Source organism: Acanthaster planci, linkage group LG11, assembly GCF_054643075.1.
Source record: "Acanthaster planci isolate LZ-2023a linkage group LG11, COTS_SCS, whole genome shotgun sequence".
NCBI classification, from domain to species: domain Eukaryota; kingdom Metazoa; phylum Echinodermata; class Asteroidea; order Valvatida; family Acanthasteridae; genus Acanthaster; species Acanthaster planci.
Window position 1 is genome coordinate 4,446,618 of NC_141787.1, and position 20,703 is coordinate 4,467,320.

The window sequence follows — 20,703 nt, forward strand, 5'->3', positions numbered from 1 at the left end:
TCAGCATCCAATCAGAAAGAAGAAATTTCATGATTTTAAATGATTTTGAAGTGAAATAAAACAGCTTTTGCTTACTATTTACCAGATTTATTGTCATGATTGGGTCAGTATTCACGTCTTTTGCCTTGCATTGTTTGCGTGTTAGCGCGTGTACTTTTTCTGTCATGACTGTACTGTACGATGGCTTGCACTGGCCCCGGAACCAGGCTAAAAAGGGTTGGGAAGAAAACCACTTTCTATTGGCTCGCGGCAAAACAAGGTGGGAAACATCACGCATATTGACTAATGAACATCACTGTTATGAAGTTGTCTGGTGTACGCACGCACGTGTGTATAGACGTATATGTACTACTACTCGGTGAGCGTGAGTAGTAGTGTGCGCACATGAGAAACTGTTCGGTATTTTATCCTGAGATTTTCGAGCATGTCTTGTCATAAAGACATCGTCAGTTGGGAAGCAGAGGGGTTGATAAAGGAGATCGACAAAGGAATAAAAAAATTCTTGGTGATGGGAGTGGATGGAATTGAAATCGAGAGGATATTTCCTGTCGGAATTCATCTGGAAATTGAAGAAGTCGGGTAAAGCACTCTGCCTGTGGTGCAATGCCGAAATCAACTACGTGTCACGAGGGAAAAAGGCGATCGTGACTCATGCAGAATCTTTGGAACACCAGTCCCAAATCAAGATGGGACACAAAGTGAAATGCTTGTACCCGGTACTGGTGGGATTTGTTAACAAAATATGTTGCTGCTTGAAGTATTTGTCAGATTTTGTTCTTTTCTCTGACAGTCTCCAAATAAAAAATAAACTACCATTACCAAGTAACATCATAATGATAAATGTTAGGCATTTTCCAATAGCTTGTAATTTCCTATACCGTGCATGACACTATAATTCAGTGACTAAAAAGTCAAAAATGATATTGATCTGTTTCAGCCCCGAACCCCACGCCGTAAGGGATTCATGCTTCGCGCTCACAATTGATCTTTCCCATGTCGGACAATTTTCAGACATATTCAGTTTTTGAGAATCTCATCCCTGTGATATCATTGGCCTTACATATAATGTAAGGGCATGACTATCGGAGATTGGCATACATAATGCTAAGTCTGAATATACATGGACACAATTGGATGTCGTTAGAATTTAGAATTGTTGTGCAGTGGAAATGCTGTACGTTGCATGTTCTTGGTTGATTATGAGTGAATTCTCACCACATGCTTTCTACAACCATCGCGTGATGCTGGGCCACTGTAAGTTTACGGTACATGTACATTTAGAGTACGTGTGTACACGCACGTACCGAGCACTGGTGCGGCATAACTCATCCATTTTTCGTTGTATTTGCTTTTTTATCAAGTTTTTTTGCATGCATTCCATGTGCTAGCAATGCCATGCCATATCAAAGCCGAATTCGGTTTTGTTCAAAAGTGCCATGTTTGATGATTTTTGGTTCGGTTTGCTGATTCGGCTGCAGCACTACTTTCGGTAAGCACTTGTGGCCTCAAAACTGATTTTGTAATCATATAAATCCCTAATAATACTGTTTGGTTTATGGCTTGTGTCTATATTGCTTGGGGTCAATGACATTATAAATACACAATATTCCTTTGTTGTTCGGACACACACTCCTCCATTCAGATCAATGAAACCAGGTGGGTCAGGCAGAGGCCCCAGTCCAGACTCAAGAGGTGGAGGGCGTTTTCAGAAGACTACCATTGTCAGTGCAGAGACCCTGCAGCAGCTAGACTCATTGGATGAGGCCAACAAGTCCCTGGATGGCTGGGCAGGGGCCCATGGGGAGGTGGACTACTCTGCCAAGCTGGTATTCAGTGATGAGGAAGACAACCACAAAGGAGAAAAGAAGCACAGGTTAGACTGCCCAAGTGACATATTGCATGTTTCATTGGGGTATTTCTTCAAAATGACACAAGTGAATCTTGATCTTTATAGCAGTGTTTACTAAGAGGTTCCTGCTAGTATTGCAGACTAGACCAGGGGGTCCAAGACCAAGACTGACAGCCCAAGACCCTCAGCCAGACTACCCTAGACCAAGACTGACGGCCCAAGACCCTCAGCCAGACTACCCTAGACCAAGGCTGACGGCCCAAGACCCTCAGCCAGACTACCCTAGACCAAGACTGACGGCCCAAGACCCTCAGCCAGACCAAGACTGACAGCCCAAGACCCTCAGCCAGACTACCCTAGACCAAGACTGACGGCCCAAGAAAAAACACAGTCCTACCATGTATTTCTTAAACCGAGACATTGTTTGCCTGTGGGCCAAGCTACATCGAATGCAACGTGGTCTATTGCAAACGGAGAGTGTTTTATCTATTATACATTTAATTTGAATGGCATCTTATTTTGTTGAAATTGTTGCATAGGAGTAAAGGTGACAGCAGTGAGCAGCAGAGAGAGAGGGGAGGTCGTGATCAAAGGAATGATTCTGCAGAAGAGAGAAGGAGGTTGGACTCAGACAGAGTGAGTGCAAGCTCATTGTTTTCTTTTGCAAGTGATCAGCTAGTGATTCACATTATCAAAAGTTTGTTCAGGAACTTCTCAGTTGTATTTTAATTTGTAATGTAACAAATTTCTTTTGTTTTGGGGGACAATTTTATATGCTGATTGAATGGCATGAACGGGGACGACAGCTTCCAAAATCATCTCAGAAAGTGACGAACACCTGTTTTCATCTAGGTAAAAATTTCTACAGTTGACAATTCACAAGAATTATGGACATTTCACACAGTGCTACTCAGGCAATCACGACGGCAAATGGCCAACAATGTCCGGGTGTCGCGTGGTAAGCGTGCGTGATGCATCCAGACCAGTGAGCGATAAACCTTGTGCCACCTCAGGAAATTTGTTGAAACACACTTGCTTCAAGTACAAGCAAAACAACCTCAAATTAAACTCATGATCACAGAAAGTATGTACATAAATAAGAAACCAAGTTCTGTGAATTAACTTGCGGAAATCCTCTTGCAACATGGATGCTTTTTTCAATCCAGCAGCTTTAGGGTTGGATGCGATATGCGTGTACGGTATAGAGTAATCGATCAGAATGTACAGTACATGTTTATACTGGTTCTGGTTGCTCCATTTCCATCCCGCATTCTTTTGCATGGGCGTGGTGCGGGGGAACCATAGCAGCTTCGTTTAATGCATTGAGCTTTGCACATGTGTTTTCACCACTGCGACAGCAAACGTGAATAGGAATTGTTCGTGAAAGGTGGAAATTGATACCACTATGACATTTCGGTGACGAACAAGTGGTAAGGTTTTTCTAAATTTGCAATATATTGGCCAATTTTTCTCGCCAGGTCAATGGAATAGCCAAATTATAACTATTCGCCAATTGGTGAGAATGGCGAACAGCAGCTGGAACCCTGTACAGATCTGATCTTTCACATCAGATGGGCTGCTGAAGAAAACATCGATTTTAGAAGAAAGTTTGACCTTTTTGATTTCACAGTGACATTTGTAGTTTGTTCACGCCTCAAACATAGCCATCACCTCCATTCTATTGAGCAGGATCAAGTGCATGGAAAAGCTGAAGGGTACATCCAAATCTGATTACCGTAATTTTTGCAATGTAAGTCATGGCTTATACATTGATTCTCATGGTGAAAAATGTCCCTGCAGCTTATACTCTAGGCGGCTTATACGGCATTACTTGAAGAATAAAATCAGTCACAAACCTCACGCTGTGCCTCAGTGTAGCCTAGCCTGGACCATTGGCTGGCTGGTCAGCCATGGGTGCAAGTGACGCGGCACTCCAGGGACAAGGCAGTTATGTCTTTGTTGGTTGCGGTTTACATTCTCTATACTCACATGTTCAAAATAAAGGAACCCAGTCTAGGGGGACTGAATAGACTTGTAATTGTACCTTAGGTACCGTTCACATCTTGTTCGACCCTTGTTTGTGCCCTGCTTATACTTGCTTGAAGATTGCGTGTAATAAAGGTAATAGTACCACTATGTAACCGAGTGGGTTTGAAGTTTTTCAACAAAGAGGTTTGGCAGCACTAACTTGGAAGTGTGTCATGTAATACCCTACATCTACTGGTGCTTCAGCATGTACCGTACATGTAGCATGTAGTACATCTGATGACTACCTGGTTGGACATTGTCAGAATTGCGATGTGGTTTATATGCCAGTGTGGCTAACACTACTACTGGTACTAAATCTCATGCCATGACGGCACTGAGTCAAGTTGATCCACTGACTGCCTCCAGCTTGCACAGTCTTGAGTGAGTGCCAGGGCATCCTCCAGCTGGAGATCCATCTGATGTAGGTCTTGCTAGATGACATCCTTCCAGCGGCTGCGAGGGCAATTGTGAGGATGCTTCCAGCCAAAGTTGGGTCAAACACGAAAATTGCTCTGGTAGGATGGTCGGCAGGACGACGAAGAATGTGGCCAAGCCACCTGACTGCCCTGGGTGATGACACGGAGCACATGGTCTTGTCAGTGCAACCCTTCGATGGTCCTGAAGGCATGGGACTCAAAACTCTGTACGAGGGCCACTAGAGTCTTGGTTGGCGGCTTCGTCTTGGCCCCATACAATACCATGGACAGGACAGTGGCGTTTTACACACACAGTTCGGTGTGGCGAGAGATGTCACATCATGTCCACAGAGGTCTCCACATGCTCTGCATGACATCAGTGGCCAGTCCTTGTCATCTGTTGACCTCCGTCATGAGGTTACCAATGTTGGTGACCTCAGATCCCAAGTAGACGAAGGTCATGAAAACATTGACTGTCTCAACTCTGTGGGTGTGTTGATGATGGATGGTTGTGTGGGGCTGTTGCTGACATACATCAGTTTGGTTTTTAACCAGTTGACTCAGAGACCAAGCTTAGTCGTCTCCTCGTCAAGCACGAGGAGGGTGCCCTCCATCTCAGCACGGGAATGACAGAAGAATGTCATGTCGTCAGCGTAGTCAAGGTCTTTCAGGTGGTACCAATCAAGCCGTACCCCTGGGAAACTTATGCAAACTGTATCCATGAATTAGGAAAAAGGTATAGAAAATGAATTAGTTATATCAAAATTGGTGTTAAAGTGATCCTGTTGAATGCTTTTGTTACAATGCATCTTCCCCATGCTCTGTAAAACATCGGCTTGTAAGCATTTTTTGGTGTCACCCCTCTGCAGGATGATTATAGAGACAGACAGAGAGATAGACCAGGTACATCGGGTACCCCATCCCCTAGCCAGATGCAGCAACAGCCCCCAGGTGGCAGGATGGGTCTTCCCATCCAGGGACCAGGTGGACAGATGCACCCCAGTATGATGCCACAGGTATGAGAAAGGGCCAGCCATTAATCCATTGAAAATCCTTAGCAGGGTTTGTTGGGGGGTTTTCAGTATCTTGCACATTGAACTTCTGCAAATACTTGCTCTGTGCATTGGAACTGTGTATTTAAATACTTGATTGATGTCTGGAACTCATTCCATTACTATGGAACCAGGAACCTTGACTACCTACACAGATGACTTAGAAATTCTGAGGACAAACAAAATGAAAAATTAAAAGGTCTTTGCAGGAGAAGTTTAGAAACAAGCCAAGCTACATGGATTGCTGACACGAGTATTTTGGGTAAGACAGAATTGGCAATTGGAATGAATTTTTTGTTACTAGTTTTTCTTTCTTAAATTGTAGGGTTAGGTTCTCTGATGGGTATTATTCCCATACTATCCATAAATGCACACCACAAGTACTTATTTTAAATGGTTAAATTGATACCCAGTATGTTTGTGTTTTTCAAAGCTTCACCTATGTAAATTTTACAAGTACACAAATTTTGGAAACAAATCACCCTTTTCTGTCAAATGTTTGTAATGGCTTACACTATTATTTCACGTATTTAGTATTCATGCATCATTCAGTATATATATGATTTTAATATTACCTTGTCACGGTGCCAAAATTGATATATATTGCATATCCTAGTGCTAAATTCCATCATTAGTGATTCATTGTGGAACTTTCTGCTGTGTTAACCCCTTCGCTCCGGGACGCGGGTAGAGCCGCTGTAAAAATTGAGATCCTCTGCCCGCTTTTAGCTGTTATTCCAGCCAACGCTTGAGCGAACATGGTGAAAGAAGGCAGACCCTGGCTTTTGTATAAGTGGTGATTGGCCTTTGTGTGTAGCCCAATAATGAAAAGACTGAATTTGCATCATAATCACCAGCTTCACAATAGTCCCCACTTTGAAAAGAGGCAACGGGAATGTAGAGCATGAGTAGAGCCACATGCCACCGAACAATCAGCCTTTTCACCTCGTAATTCAAAGTGTGCAGAGCAAGCAGGGCCACAAACCGAGAATTTGTAGTTTGGCAGGTGGCCTTTGTGACCAAGCGAGGCTGGAATTCTTGAAGTCGGCTTTCGGGAAGAAATTCCCGTCGTCAAGGGGTTAAATTCAGTTAGGCTATCCAGCTTTCGAAAGCTAGGTAATTGGATGGTTTTTAAATTCTGCACTGATAAAGGAAGAGGTTTTTGAATTCAAGTCCCTCCCAAACAAATGTAAAAGTACTCAGTATATCCTAGTGATCATCAATACTTGAAAGGCTTTCATGTTTACATTTACTCGTTGAAGGGAAACCAGGTGCCCTAGTGAACTTAGCCTTTTGTCAAGGCCTTTGTGGCTATGTGTGTGTAACCACAAAGGGACTGGAGAGGAGACCACATACACGAGCGGCTCAGCACGAGGGCCTTTTCCAACTTGTCAGGAATTTCTTACGTTTTTCATAAGTGAGGGGGTCAGCATACATTAACCTTTTCTGCAAATTGAAAGTATATGAAAGATGGCGAGCATGTCAATGGTGTCGGCGGCCGTGAGTGCAGGTCAGTTGTCTGAGCAGTATTTGGACAGTTTTCAGAATATGCTGTTCGATAATTTACCTTGCCAAGTTTAAACCATTGCATCATTAGGCTATTCAAGAATCTGTACGCGGGCGCGACATTTTCGTCTTTGCCCACGGAATATGGTAAGAGCTCCATGTTTCAAGCACTACCGTTTTGCTTGACCATTCAACCTTGATGAACTGCTACTTGGTAGTGTTACTCCAACGTCGGAAACATCCACCAACAAGCATCATAGTTGTCATCTCACTGCTTGTTGCCCTCATGAAAAATCAGATGGAAACATTGCGTAAGCTTTGGAGTTGATGCCGTTTATTTCGGAGACTCATCTGCTTCAACTGTTAACATGACATTTATGAAGAAGGCTTATGAATTATAAGCTCACAATCAAGTTGGAAAAGGCCTCGTATCTGCGCCACTCGCCTGGTCTCCTGTCCAGTCGCTTTGCAGTTACACATAAACACAGCCATGAAAGCCTTGATGAAAGGCTATAGTGAACTTAAATGTAGGTACCCAGGGACAAAACGTATTTACATAGATACTAAAAAAAAGGGTAAATGCATACATGAAAAATGCATTCAAATTGCCAGTTTTATCATAAATCAAACACCACAACCTTTGGACACAAATGTAGCATGAGCTGGTTATAATACCAGGTCCCATAATATCGAACTGTTTTCTGACATAAGTGGTCTGATATTCAGGGAGCTGGCTCCATGCACAGCTCTATTTTGGCCACTTCAGACCTTCCCATGTCAAACTGTTGCCATGTTATTTTTCTTCAGGGGTAAGATACCTCCAGATATTTCTAAAATCTGGTGTTGGTTTATGGATTTTTGTGGTTTAATACTTTTGGTGAAATTATATGTGAATAATATTGCACAAGTTGGCAAAGTCTAGTACAGGCAATCAAGAAGTACACAAATGGATGTGACTGCTGAAATACTGTGGTATGCACAGTGGGTGTGTTGGGGTAGTGGTAGAGAAGTAATGGCAGAATGGGGGTATATTGCGTTTTCCCACACATACAGGAATGTGTGCAGTGGGTCCAGAGCAGAAGTATGAAACAAACCAGCAACATATGCCATGTGTCATGCACATTTTATTGCAGCAAAATATGGATGCCATTTTGAGTTGTGTACATACATGAGGTGAATTCTGTGTAGCTTTCTACAGAAATATCAGTTGATTTGGGGGATGTTTCACAGGATGTACCCGACTCTCGATAATTTGGCATAATATCAAATAATTGACCGAAATGGGACCTGTCTGTCGATAAGGCACCAGAAATCTGTGGAGGTTTGCATGGTTGGAGACAGAGATGGATTGTGAACATGGTGAAGTGACTAAAGCAGAAAGGGAAGACTATAGATATATGTACATGTACAGTAATACTAACTGAACTTTGTGGATTTTTCGTTGTGGTCTGTCATCACCTTTTCTTATTGATTGATTTTCAAGGGCTGGAATCGTGGAGAACAGCCACCATTTGATCAGAGAGGACCACCTCCACCCCAAGGTCAATATGGCAGAATGCCCCCACAGGGTCCTCACTACCAACAACCCCCATCACTTGGCCCATCACCTCCCATTGGCCCGCAACAGGTATGCTTTGGTTTTTTGAGATCTCATGTGGGCCTGTTTACAGTTTCAGCTGTGCATGTTCGCTGTGAAATTCACCTGCCTTCTCTTGAGAAACAGTGTTGTAGGAGCCTATACAAAGTTGAAAAACTCAGACTTTGGACTTTGCCTAATTTTACTTTGTTCTACACATGAACTTGGGTTCTGTAACCTATGTATTCAGTTGCATTAACAAATGGAGAAACTGATTTATTAATCAGTACTTCCTATAAAAAAACTTGTCTGCACGCACCTGCTGTGCTAATCAAACAGTGAATAATGATAAATATCGATCTGCTGGATCTTAGTTGAAATACCAGCCTGACTTCCAGCCATCAGGTTATCAGTCTGTTCTGTTTCCCTTGAACTCCCTTGTCTCTTGTCCCTTCATAATTTTCTTGATTTGTCAAACTACTCTGTTTTCTGCAGTTGTTACTCAAATGCTTGGAATAAAATTCCCATTTTTATTTCCCTTCAAAGTATGGACTCTTATAGGAACTAAAGCACCGTCATCATGTACTAGGTTATGTCAAAGATAGATGGTATGTAGATGTAAGGGGGCGTACCAGTAAGGCCTTATCATTCTTCCATGTAAAGTCCACTTTTTAAGGGCAAGTCTGTCGGTAAGGGGCCGGAAAGTTTGCGAACTGCACGCCGTGTGCACTCGAGCGTGCAGGGGGTTAATGAGCTGGCCTGGCTGGGTGCTATTGTTGCAGAGGAACTACGTCATGAGACACGGAGACGTATTTACATACTGTGCTCTTTCCGCGGACAGGACGATGTTGGAATAAAATGATGGACTTGGAGAAACATTCACATATTGCGTTCTTTCTGCGGATTTTAACGTGTTGAAATGCAGTTTTGACTTCAAGAAGCTTCAGCTGCGAATTTTGTGCAGTGGGTGTTTAGTTTGAAAATTCACAGAGCAAATTCGGCACCAACTTACCTTAAAAAAATCATGTTCATGTTTGCGCCGATTATTTGAGACTTGGCAAATGTTGAACATGTTTGCCCCCCAGGCAAATTTTACAGCAGCAAATGCTTTATGGCATCATTATCGATGTGAACCTGGCATTAAAGGAACCTGGCATTAAAGGAACCTGTATTACGGTCCATTATTCTACCTTTGCCTGAATTTTGAGTTGTACTTCATCATGCAAATGCGATGTGAAGTAAAATAACTTCACAAAACCTTGAGCGCAAAATTGTGCCCTGCCCTTATTGAGCATGTGAGTTGATCACCTGAATGCTAATGAGTTTGCAAACATGCATAATGCATGTCGACGTACGAGGCGCGTCCTGGATGGTCAGTCATGTTCACATGACTTACACACGTCCATTTTCTTCAAGGGGGCCATGAAACCCTATTTCTATATAAACAAGGTCGGGAAGGCTTATAACAAATAAAATATTCTTAAATCACTTTGCACAGAAAGGAATTATTACTACATGCAAACAAAACTTGTTTATTTTACAAATTTTTTTAACATTAAAAATTAAATACAGAAAACAATAAATGATACTTATTTTGGTGAATGAATTCAACTGGGTACTGCACAGTTCTACAAATCAGCCTTTTGATTGCAGAGGAATTACATGGAACAGTTTGGAATTACACAGCACAAAATTAAATGCTGATTTGTAAAATAAAATTTCTGACAAATAAAGAAGACACTATCACAGTGTGTACATTCATTGCAAATCCTTTTTTAATCTTCTAGACATGCATAAATAAGCAACAATTCCTAAGCTTAAAGCACAAATGCATGGCCCCGCTCATAAATAAAAATATCTTCAAGTAAGTAAGATCATGTTTGAGCCATGCTCTGTGCAATCATGTCCAGATATCGGACTAGTCGTGGCTGTGATGCACTTGCACTTGGCCCACATGACTCGACCAGTCCATACCATAGAGAAAAGAGACAAGGTAGTGGTCGCTCATGACTGTCAAGTTGTGTATTGTGTACGAACCGACTAGCCAAGCTTGGTGTGTACAAACTGAACAATAATGACATGGGCAGGGTACATTGCCAGCGTGTGGCTGCTCTGAACAGGCGGTCATGAGTGCATGTTGTGCACATCTCATCTGGCACTGCGCTGCATGCTCTGCTGGGCTTGGCGGGTACTCCATCCACTGTGTAGTTGTGGGCACGTACATTCGACTAGTTGCACGGGTCTACTATAATCACTGAACCACCCAATCATTGACTTCAGGAGTTCCAAATTCAGATTATAGCATAATGGCAGACCCTTAATAAACATGCCGTTCTGTATCGCGGTTTGGCCGGGCTTTCCGCTACACAGAGGTCTTTGAATCAGCCGTTCCAATCGCAGACTTTCCAGTTGACATTGATATTAAATGACCTGACCTAAATTTGTGTTGGGCATTCTGAACACGGAGCGAATGGAATATTCATGTTTGCAGATTAACATTGTCGCGTGCGGTTTCCATCATCAAGTGCTCTTTCGTTAAAAAAAGTTTGCGAACTCTAGCAGACTTCCCCGGGAAGAATGGTAAGGCCTTACTGGTAAACCCCCTAATGCTAACAATTGGAATTCAACAAGATTTTGTTGCTCTTTAGGGTGCTAAACCACCTATCGATGAAGAAGAGGACCTCTGGCGCCAACAACGTCAAAAACAATCAGATGAGATGACCAAGAACCTTGAGCGTGCCCGGCAACGCCGCATGCTCAAGGAGCAAGAGGAGCAACAGTTGGATCAAGAGCGTAAAGCAGCTGCCCATGAGAAGCTGCGCAAGTTGGAGGAGCGCATGGGGGAACGGCCCAAGCGGGACTCGGAGGCTGAGGGTAGTGGTGCCACTGCTGCTGGCAGTGGGGAGGAGAGAAGCAGTGAGCTTGTGTTGCCCGCAAGAGATGGAGGGAAGAGACAGCGAACAGAAAGTGGAAGCAGTGATGGGTCTGGGCCCAGACAAAGCAGAGATGGACGAGGTGGGGCTCTTAAGCTTCTATGCATCTTTTTAAACCTTACAATTGTGCTTGGCACCTTATCAAGACCGGTGCCTTGACAATCACTTTGTATCAATTGATTTGCTTTATCATTACCAGTTGCATGTTCATGTACTCTGTATTAAACTTTGTTTATGTGGCAAATAAAATCTGTCCTTCATGAAGTAGCACTTTGAATTTCAATGTTTCCTCTGTTCTAGATCTTTTTTCAAACGTTAGGTAACCTCTGCATCTCTGTCACTTGGCACAGCCATGTATATTTTTCACCAAATCGTTACTTGATCAGAGACCACTTTTACACTGGTATTTTCCTTCCACCTACCATTGAATAACGAACCTATTTCTAGTGAGTTGGGTTACCTGCTATACCCTGTGTCCACAGCTCTTGAGACGTCAATTGAACAGCAGGGAAATCTTAACCCTAACAGTCCTCAATCCTCCAACAGGTGAAGGATTGAGGACTGTTAGGGTTAATGTGTAATCCTGAAAATAATCCTGCTCTCTTCATGATCAATTCTACGCTTTCCTTCACTCCCTCCAAAATGAATAGAGCATGGTAAAATTGGCCTCATTCCCAAGATGGCGTTGTTGAATTGAAAAAAAAGTTAACTTTTGACAACCTATAAATAAAATAAAATAGAATAAAAATGAAAGCTGTGAAATAAATGTTCAATTTAACTAAATGTCATTGTGTTTATGAATAATTTAAAATTATGATTTGTTATATACAAATTTTTTGTGAATATTACTTAGATGTGACAAAAAATTAGGAAAGTAGAAAGCAGCAAATTAACCAAAGTTTAATAATGAAATTCAAATTTGCTAAAAGGAGCTTACCAGCGTTCACAAAGGAACATACCACCAAGGTTCCTCAAACAACAGCAGCAACAGAAGTCCTACCCACAGCAGCTGCCTCCGCCTCATGACCAGCAAGTGAGACGTTATCCCTCCTATCCACCACAGCAGGTATGGCTGGAAGAAAATTGATGGCTGACTTAAAGACTGTGTATAGGATATGCAAGATCTCAAAAATGGGACTGTCGAAGTACAAGTTTCTTGAAATTTCTCACTGTAAAGTACATAAGAGTGTCAGACAATCTGTGAAATGTTACCACCAGGAATGCTTTCATTTTCGACAAATTCTCAGCATTGCATTGTTAGGAAACACAAACTTGGTAATTTGCCAACCACTATTACTGCACAAAGCCATGGATAAAATGCATTTTTAAGGGTCACAATTGGTCTGCAGATCGACCATGCGTGTGCAATATCCAGGCACTCAGGAACATCCTGTGGCTCATGGATTTCTGCGAGACAAATTATATGAGCTGGCCTCTTGAGTATTAAATATGAACAGTGTTTTTCTTGATTTCCCTCAAAGCAGTAAACACAAAACATGAAACAGGTTTTTGTGGTTTTTCAAGTTACTGAAAGGTGGTGGACATCCATATCTCTTTATTCATATTCAAATTACCGATACCCCTGCAATGCAGCCGGCAGATAATCTGCCGAAGATCAGCTGTATTAAGTTGCTAATTTACATGAGCCCTGCATATTGTGTACCATATGCAAACTAGCCTGGTGAGCATGCTCATGCAAAACACGCAGAATGTCAGTGTCTTTGAATGAGTTGTCAGTTCTGGTATTTGCCTTTTTACTGTCATGGCAGTTTGAAAAGGAGCACCGGTCTGGTGCCCCATCCCCCCCTCATCCATACCCATCCCAAAGGGACTCTGGCGACCCCCGGGAGATTCGACGAGATGCCAGAGATGTCTTCAGCGGCAGTGATCAACAAGATGGCCGGGGTGCCCCTCCAAGGGAGATCAAAAGACAGGAGTCAAACAATAGAAGAAGCCCTGAAGACTGGGACGCACAGGTGGAGAGCAGAGAGTGGCATAGCAGTGACCTGCGAGAGAACCGTGGAGAGGATACTGTAAAAGAAGCACGGCCCAGTGGAGAGCCAAGAAAGACAGCATGGGATCCACCAGAAAGTACCACCAAAGATACAAAGGCTGTAACCCAACCACCGGGTAAGCAGTGGTTATACCTCCAAAGCTCACAACTCTAAGACCAGAGCGCGAAATGAGACCAAAAAAGAGACAAAATGTCCTAACACAATCAATTTTGTTCTGCCATTACCATCTTTTGATGTGCCATTATATAAAAGCTAGAGTTGTAACATGCAGCCTCAGGGTCCTACCGGAACCGCACACGCAGCCGCATTGAGCAATCCTTGTTCGGGCGCAGGCCACAACAATTTTTTTTTTTAGTTTACGCCATCGGGCAGGCCATGTCATAAATTTGCTTGCTCGATTGGATCAACTCTTGCTAAAGATTTCTCAGAATCCACGATTATTGTTATTTAAGTAAGGCCTACAGCATACATGCAGTCTTCTATTAGGCCAAAAAATACATGATGTAGTTGTGCTGTGCATGCCTCTCAAAAATTGGGTGGGTAAGTCAGAACTTTTTTTTGTCTGAGGGCAATTTTGTGCTGATTAAATGGCATCATTGGGGGCGACAGCCTCTAAAAGTATCTCCAAAAGTGATGAACACCTGTCTTATCTATGTAAAATTTCTACATTCGGCAATTCACAAGAAAATTATGAACAATTCACACAATCATGACAGCAAACTGGCCAACAATGTCCGTGTATCGTGTGGTAAGCCTGCTTGATGCATCTAGGCCAGCAGGCACTAAACCTTGTGCCATGAGCAGAACAACCTCAAATTACACTCGTGAACACAGAAAATACATACATAAATAAGAGAACAAGTTCTGTGTATTAACTTGCAGAAAACCTCTTGCAACATAACATCGATGTCTTTCCGGCCTGCAGCCTTATGCATTCGCGATGTGTACGGCCGATGAAGAGTGTTTATGTATAGTGCATTCAGTACATGTACAGTACAGACTGGTACTGGTCGCTATGTTTCCATCACCTATTCTTTACCATGGGTGCGGCGCGGCGTGAATCAGAGAAGCTTTGTTTAATGAACAGAGTTTCGCGCACGTGTTTTCACCACTGTGAGAGCGCAAAGTATTATTGGGCGATGTCATGTCTGTGCAAGTAAAGTATATACACACGTGGTGCTAGGTGACATGGGCCGGTGATGAGCAATCAGCCCTGATGAATACCTTGGGCGTAATTAACGTAATTCACAAAATTAATAATAAATCAGATGCCATAATCCCATATATTATGTTGATATTTCAAGAGCTGTTATTGATATTTTGTTCGGACAATTTGTCTGAGCATTTTTGATTTTGTTCAGACAAACACAATAAGTGCTCAGAAAATGTCCAATGTCCGACCGTAATTTCACGCTCTGTAAGACTGATGTGGTATAGGTAAAAGAGTAGGAAACAAATTCAAGATAGCAAAAATGTACTTGATGGAAAGCATGTATGAGGGTAATTACAAAAGCTATTTGTGCAAACTGCTTCAAATTGGCAGTGATGCTATGTTGTCATTTGTTTCAAATGATAAAAGTTGGGAATAAGAATATCTTGCTTGTACCTCTGGTTGTGTCTGCATTGGAACTCCTCAGAACTTCTTGAGTCTTTTCCCATCGTGTTTTTGAGAGGAACTGTTGATGAAATTATTCTTATGTAGTGTTTATGTAGTTTGCTTTTTTGCTGATTCAGTCCAAGTTTGCAAGTAAATATTTGAGTTGAAATGTCTTTTTATATTCACATGAATCATCGGTACCAAAAGTATAGTTTTCAATTACAGCACAGTGTATTCATATCACTTTTTTGGACAAGGTGCATATCCACAACCTGCAAGACAAGGAGAAGGAAGAACAGATAATCAAGATGGCCGGCAAATCCTAGAAATCAGAACAATACCATCATCTGTCCCTGACAAGCCCCACCCAATTCCTCTAATGGAAACCCAACCACAACCCCACTTTGAGAGAAGATACCCTGATACAGTTAGGAGGTACGATCCTCGGTCCAGTGGCAGTGGGCGGGATCCCCGTCAGTCCCAACATCCCAATAGATCCAGACAGGAATCTGAAATGGACAGATATGACAATAGAGCCCCAAGCAAGGGGGACAGTGCAAAACAAATCCATGAACAACAGAGAAGTAGTTCTGAACTAAAGGAGCCTGTGATTCAACAGGGTGGACGTCAAGCTGAAGAGCAACCATTGAAAGAGCACCAGTCAAATACTGATACCCATGTCAAATCAGGAGAAAATTTGAAAGAGGGATCATCAGAAAAGCTGCGGCTGGTACCTTCAGACTCTACCAGTGGGCAGCCCAAAGCTTGGTCTCAGTCCAATAAGTATCAGGATGACAGCCAACGCAAAGGCAGTGACAGTAAGGAGACAGGTCACCGGGACCGAAGAGACAGGATCAGTTCCAGTGGACATCAGGAATCCTCTGAAGGCAGATCAAGAAATGACCAGGAGTCAAGCAAAAAACAGGATGCAGTGGCTGATCTGGGTAAAAAGCCAGTGCACCACAAAGAACCCACAGAGAAGAAGAGGTGGCATGATACCCCAAAGTCAGTCACTTCCACTACTGAGCAGAAAAAGGAGGAGTCTACAAGGCCTGAAACAGCAACTACAGGCTTGGCTGATGTCAAGGATAAAAGTGGTTCTGACAAAAATGATAAAAAGAGTGATTCTGGTTCAGTGTCTGACAAATCCTCAGTTGATACTATTGAGAGCAAAAGTAGCAAAGATGCAAAGGACATTACTGTAGACAAGAGTAGAGAGTCAACCAGACAAAGGTCAAACAGACGAGATAGGTCCGAGAGATCGGACAGATCAATCAGATCAGACCGGCCTAACAGAAGAGATAGGGGAGAGAGATCAGACAGACCTGCACGAGGAAGGAGAGATGGGCTTGCTTTTGATAGGAGAGATGCAAAAGGTCGTGGTACTAGGGTGGATTCGGGTCGTAGCAGAGGTCGTAGCTCAAGACCCTATGGGTCCGGCTATTCAAAAGGAAGAGGCGAGTGCCGCTATAAGCCATATGATGGCCGGCGAGTGACCCCAAGTGAGGATTTAGAAGAAGTTGAAATGCTCCATTTAGAAACTGTTAATGAGGCTGCCCCAGCTAAAGAAGTCATTTTAAACCAAGGTCCAAAAGACAAAGAAACAGTAGAAAAGAAAGGAGTTGCTGTGAGTGAAGATGGAATTCTGAAGGAGAGCCAGTCAGAAGGGAGTGTATTGAAAAATGGAGAAAAACAAGGCTTTGTGCCACGAGGAGAGCCCTCTAGAAGAGGCAGGGGCCGGGGAGGCTCCAGTAGTGGTAGAGGGAGAGGAGGATCACAGAGTAGGAGTGCAAGTTCTGTACAGACAGGAAGAGATCCACGGAGGGAACGAGATGGCTACAGGGGTCGAGATTTCAAAGGTAAGGACAGTGACCTGGAATGGGATGGAGACCGGGAAAGGGATAACAGGGAGCCAAGACGGGAAAGCAGCAGAAGAGATGATGGTGTCTTTGATAAGAAACCTCAAAGAGACCTGTATGAGCGAAGTGACTCTCGGAGGGGGAAATCTGCCAGAGGTTCTCGACCAGAGACAAGACTACGCCCAGAGCGTCCACCCAGATTCCAGAATGCAAGGGGACGGGGAAGAGGGCGTGGGGGGCGTGAACCCAGAGGTCGTGGTGGATCTGTCAAGAGCCCAGTACCAAGGATAAGCAGCAGCAGTGAAGGAGCAATCACATCTGCCCCCAGTAAGCCAGCCCTGACAAAGCAGAACTCCTCTGATCAGAACAATGAGGAGTGGGAGACAGCCTCGGAGAGCAGTGACTTCAATGAGAAACGGGAGAAGACAGAAGAAAAGAAGGAAAAGCCATCGCAGGAAGCCTGGACAGGGTCAAAGGAGAATATCCAAGGCAACCATAGCAGCAATAATAGTATCAGTGGAGGATCAGGTGCCAAAAAAGGTCCAACTGGGCAGCGAGCAACCGGGGATAGATTTTACAGGAGCAGTGGACGTACTGAACCAGGTAAAATTATCATGTTTTGTAATTAGGTGCTGATTAAAACAAAAGTTTTAATTGGTTATGTGCAATATTTGTAACACAACAGAACAAAAAAAAAAGTAATTGGTCTTGCAATGTTTGTCACCTTTGTTGAAGTGATAAGTGAAGAAGAAAGACTTGTACCCCTGGGCCAGTGATATTTAGCATATTATTCGTGTTAGGATGTCACTCCTGCAGTTAATTTTTTTAACTTGAGGGAGTATAAAGAAAGGTTTCTGCTTGGGGTTTCACTTTGCCTACTCGGATTATTCTCCCCAGAGGGTGTAGGTTTGAGGGTCCCAAAACTAGGAATGTTTGTGTTTCAGTCACATTATGAACTGGAACAAGGTGTTCATGATTTTCATATTTACACATTGCTTAATATCCTTTAAGGGAAATGTTCTTAGTTTGAGTGGCTTTCATCTTGTTGAAACATTTCAACAGTGTAGAGCAGGACTTGACCATGGGAGTAGCTCTGAGAAAAGAGCATTATTCTCATTGCACAGATGGACATGAAGCCACAGGGAAAAGTGGGAGTCACCAACATGATGGAAGTCGTGGCTCATCATCCCGGGGAGGCAGTTCATCAGGTAGTCGCACAGCGGACCGGAGGGTTCCTGGGAATGGAAGCAGTAGCAGTAGTGGCAGCTCCAGTAAGAGAAAGTCTGCAGGTAAAGGTGGGTCTGTGTCTTCCCAGCGGAAGCCAGACGGCAGACCAGGGAGAGAAGAGAAGGTGTACAGGGTGGATAGTGTGCAGCTGAAAGATCCAGCTGCTGTGAAGGTACCTAACCTATTTGTTCCGTATTTCATTTTGTACAATTGACCTAGTTCTCAACATAAAAGGACTTTGTGGGTTACAACATACAAGAAAAGAATTGTAAGCATGTCAGCTTTGTAGTTTTGTTCACAGTTTTGGCGATTATGATATTTATTTTGGGTGTGGCTCGTCCATGTGTAATGACCGTTTTTGCCTTGGCCTCATTCAGGTGAAACTGATCAGTATTGATTGTGCAAAATGTATAATATATGTAAATTTTGACTGCTCTGAGTGGTGTAGTAAACCAGCCTCCCGAGGTGATCCATGGAGAATTTCCTGTGGCGAAGCTGAGGGAAAATGGAATGCTCTCCATGGATGACCGAGGCAGCTAGTTTTACAACACCATGAGATAAAGCAGTTTATATTTATTTTGTAACACTTTACCCTAGATTTTGCTTGATTTAAGCTGTAACTGATTGCTGTGATCTAACCACATATGACGTGCATTTATTTGAAAAGAAAGTTGTTGAAAATTTCCAGCACTTTCCCAAACAACCTTTTCACAAAACATTTGAACCCAGCTCTGTAGCGCATGTGCTTTGGAATGTTCGTGATGCGCTATGCACACTGAAGTATGCACTTGCACACGATGCCAGTTATCATTAGTATAGTGCTTTGGTTGCTACAGATATAAATAGTTCGCGGTACCCGCTGCTTCATTTGACTCGGACCGGCCAGCCGACCCCAGCAAGCTCGGTGGTCGAGTGGTTAAGACATCTGCACTAGTAAGCAGGAGGTCGTGGGTTCGAGTCCCACCCGAGTAAGCTTGTGAGGTTTTTTCGCAAGCTCTCGGTCAAGCACTGAGAATACAGTGCTTATTAATATACGTTGGGTAAGGGCAAACCCATTGTATATAATTGCTACAGATATAGTTCTTTTGGCTATGCACAACAAGATGGCTAACATAGCAAAATGCCAAATGACTGGTTCTAGGCCAGTCAAGATACAGAAACTGTAGGTGAGGTCTCATAACTCTTAATGCGCTGCATTTCGTCAGCCCAAATGCCCATTGAGTTAAAATGAAATGAAACCCAGTCTCTGTGGTGCCCAACCCCATCAGGCCTGTTGCTCATTAGACTGTTCGCCAAAACATGGTACTTTTAGTAGTGCATTTAGGCACAGGCTGGGGGGGACTGCAACAGGAAACTGGAGCAGCTGGATGATGTAGAAATTGGGCGACTTCATGGTTACACATTCTCCATCACCTGTGACTGATGGCATGCTCAATGACAATATTAGAATAATAAAAACAGACTGGTGTGTAATAAGTGTTTGTAACCCTGAACCCTGATTCTCCCTCATAGCATCAACCTGGCATTCCAAGTGTGTGACCCATTTCTCGGCATCTGCCCTTCTTGTAGGTTGTTCACTTCCCTAACCCTGTTACGTTTCAGAGTGCCCTGACGGACATGTCTAACTATGGCCTGGTCACCAACAAGAAGCCAGCACCAACGGTCATTTCAGGGAAAATCAATGGACCAGGCAACAGTGGATGCAGCAATAACAGCAGCAGTGCAAACAGGGTCAAGACAACAGCAGAAAAGAAACGAGACACTATGGCTATGTATGACATCAACAACTTTGCCAGTAAGTAGCCATTCACTGCTGGTTATGGAATTTTAATGGCCATTTTCAGTGAGAACATACTCTGTGGTCAAATTCACCTGATGCAGTTGACTTATTGAACCATTTAATATCCATGGTAAGTATCAAGTGATGTACTGGCCACTATTGCTTAATATTGCCTGATGACAGATTTGGCATCAGAACCTGCTTTGAAATTCTAAGTGCCGTTTTACAGTGACGCTGTGTGGCACATTAAAAACCTTCTCATGCATACCTTCATATGTTACAATTTTCTTCAAATTTTGTACGGTCTCAGTGCTCAAAGTAAACATTAAATGTTTTGGTATGAGGATTTTTGACCAAAATTTAATGTATATGAAAATGATCTAAACTGGTAATTATCAAAGATTTGTGCAAGTTATAACAAATGCTTGGGTCTATCTGTGTGTTTATCTTCTGTTTTGAAGATTTCTTTAGGCCAAAGCTCCTTGGCTTTTTAGTGTTTATTATGCAAAATATCTGCACCAGAGTGGCCAGTGTGTGTATACGCATACACGTTCTTGGCAGCTGGTTTACATTGCTGCGTTTGTTCCATCCTGAATGTGAATTTCCTCTATTTTGAGTTATCATCACCTCTAAATAGTTTCTTTTTTATTAAAAACAAATGTATAAATGATCGATAAAAGCACACACACAAATTTCAGGAGCCAAGGGGATGTTTGGTAAACCTGCATGTTTGGTATAACAGTGTTCATTATTGTTTCAATCAAGTCCATAACAATTTCCCTGCAAATCCATCACAACTTATCCATTTTCAAGCCAAGTTACTAGCTCTTAAGATGAACTTTGGCAAAAGCATTGCTTTATCATT

The 20,703-nt window shown here is 42.9% G+C and overlaps 1 protein-coding gene across 2 annotated transcripts in view; it reads left to right on the top strand.

The window, feature by feature from the left end:
- Positions 1–20,703, top strand: part of LOC110981581 (uncharacterized) — a 52,470-nt gene that overhangs the window by 18,138 nt on the left and 13,629 nt on the right. For both annotated transcript variants that reach the window (XM_087143000.1, XM_022239236.2), the window contains exons 8-17: positions 1,643–1,873; positions 2,389–2,485; positions 5,163–5,309; positions 8,335–8,478; positions 11,076–11,442; positions 12,290–12,426; positions 13,130–13,490; positions 15,230–17,434; positions 17,956–18,230; positions 19,661–19,853. In XM_087143000.1, coding sequence (XP_086999126.1) covers positions 1,643–1,873; positions 2,389–2,485; positions 5,163–5,309; positions 8,335–8,478; positions 11,076–11,442; positions 12,290–12,426; positions 13,130–13,490; positions 15,230–17,434; positions 17,956–18,230; positions 19,661–19,853 — 4,157 coding nt within the window. The remainder of the gene's footprint in view (positions 1–1,642; positions 1,874–2,388; positions 2,486–5,162; positions 5,310–8,334; positions 8,479–11,075; positions 11,443–12,289; positions 12,427–13,129; positions 13,491–15,229; positions 17,435–17,955; positions 18,231–19,660; positions 19,854–20,703) is intronic.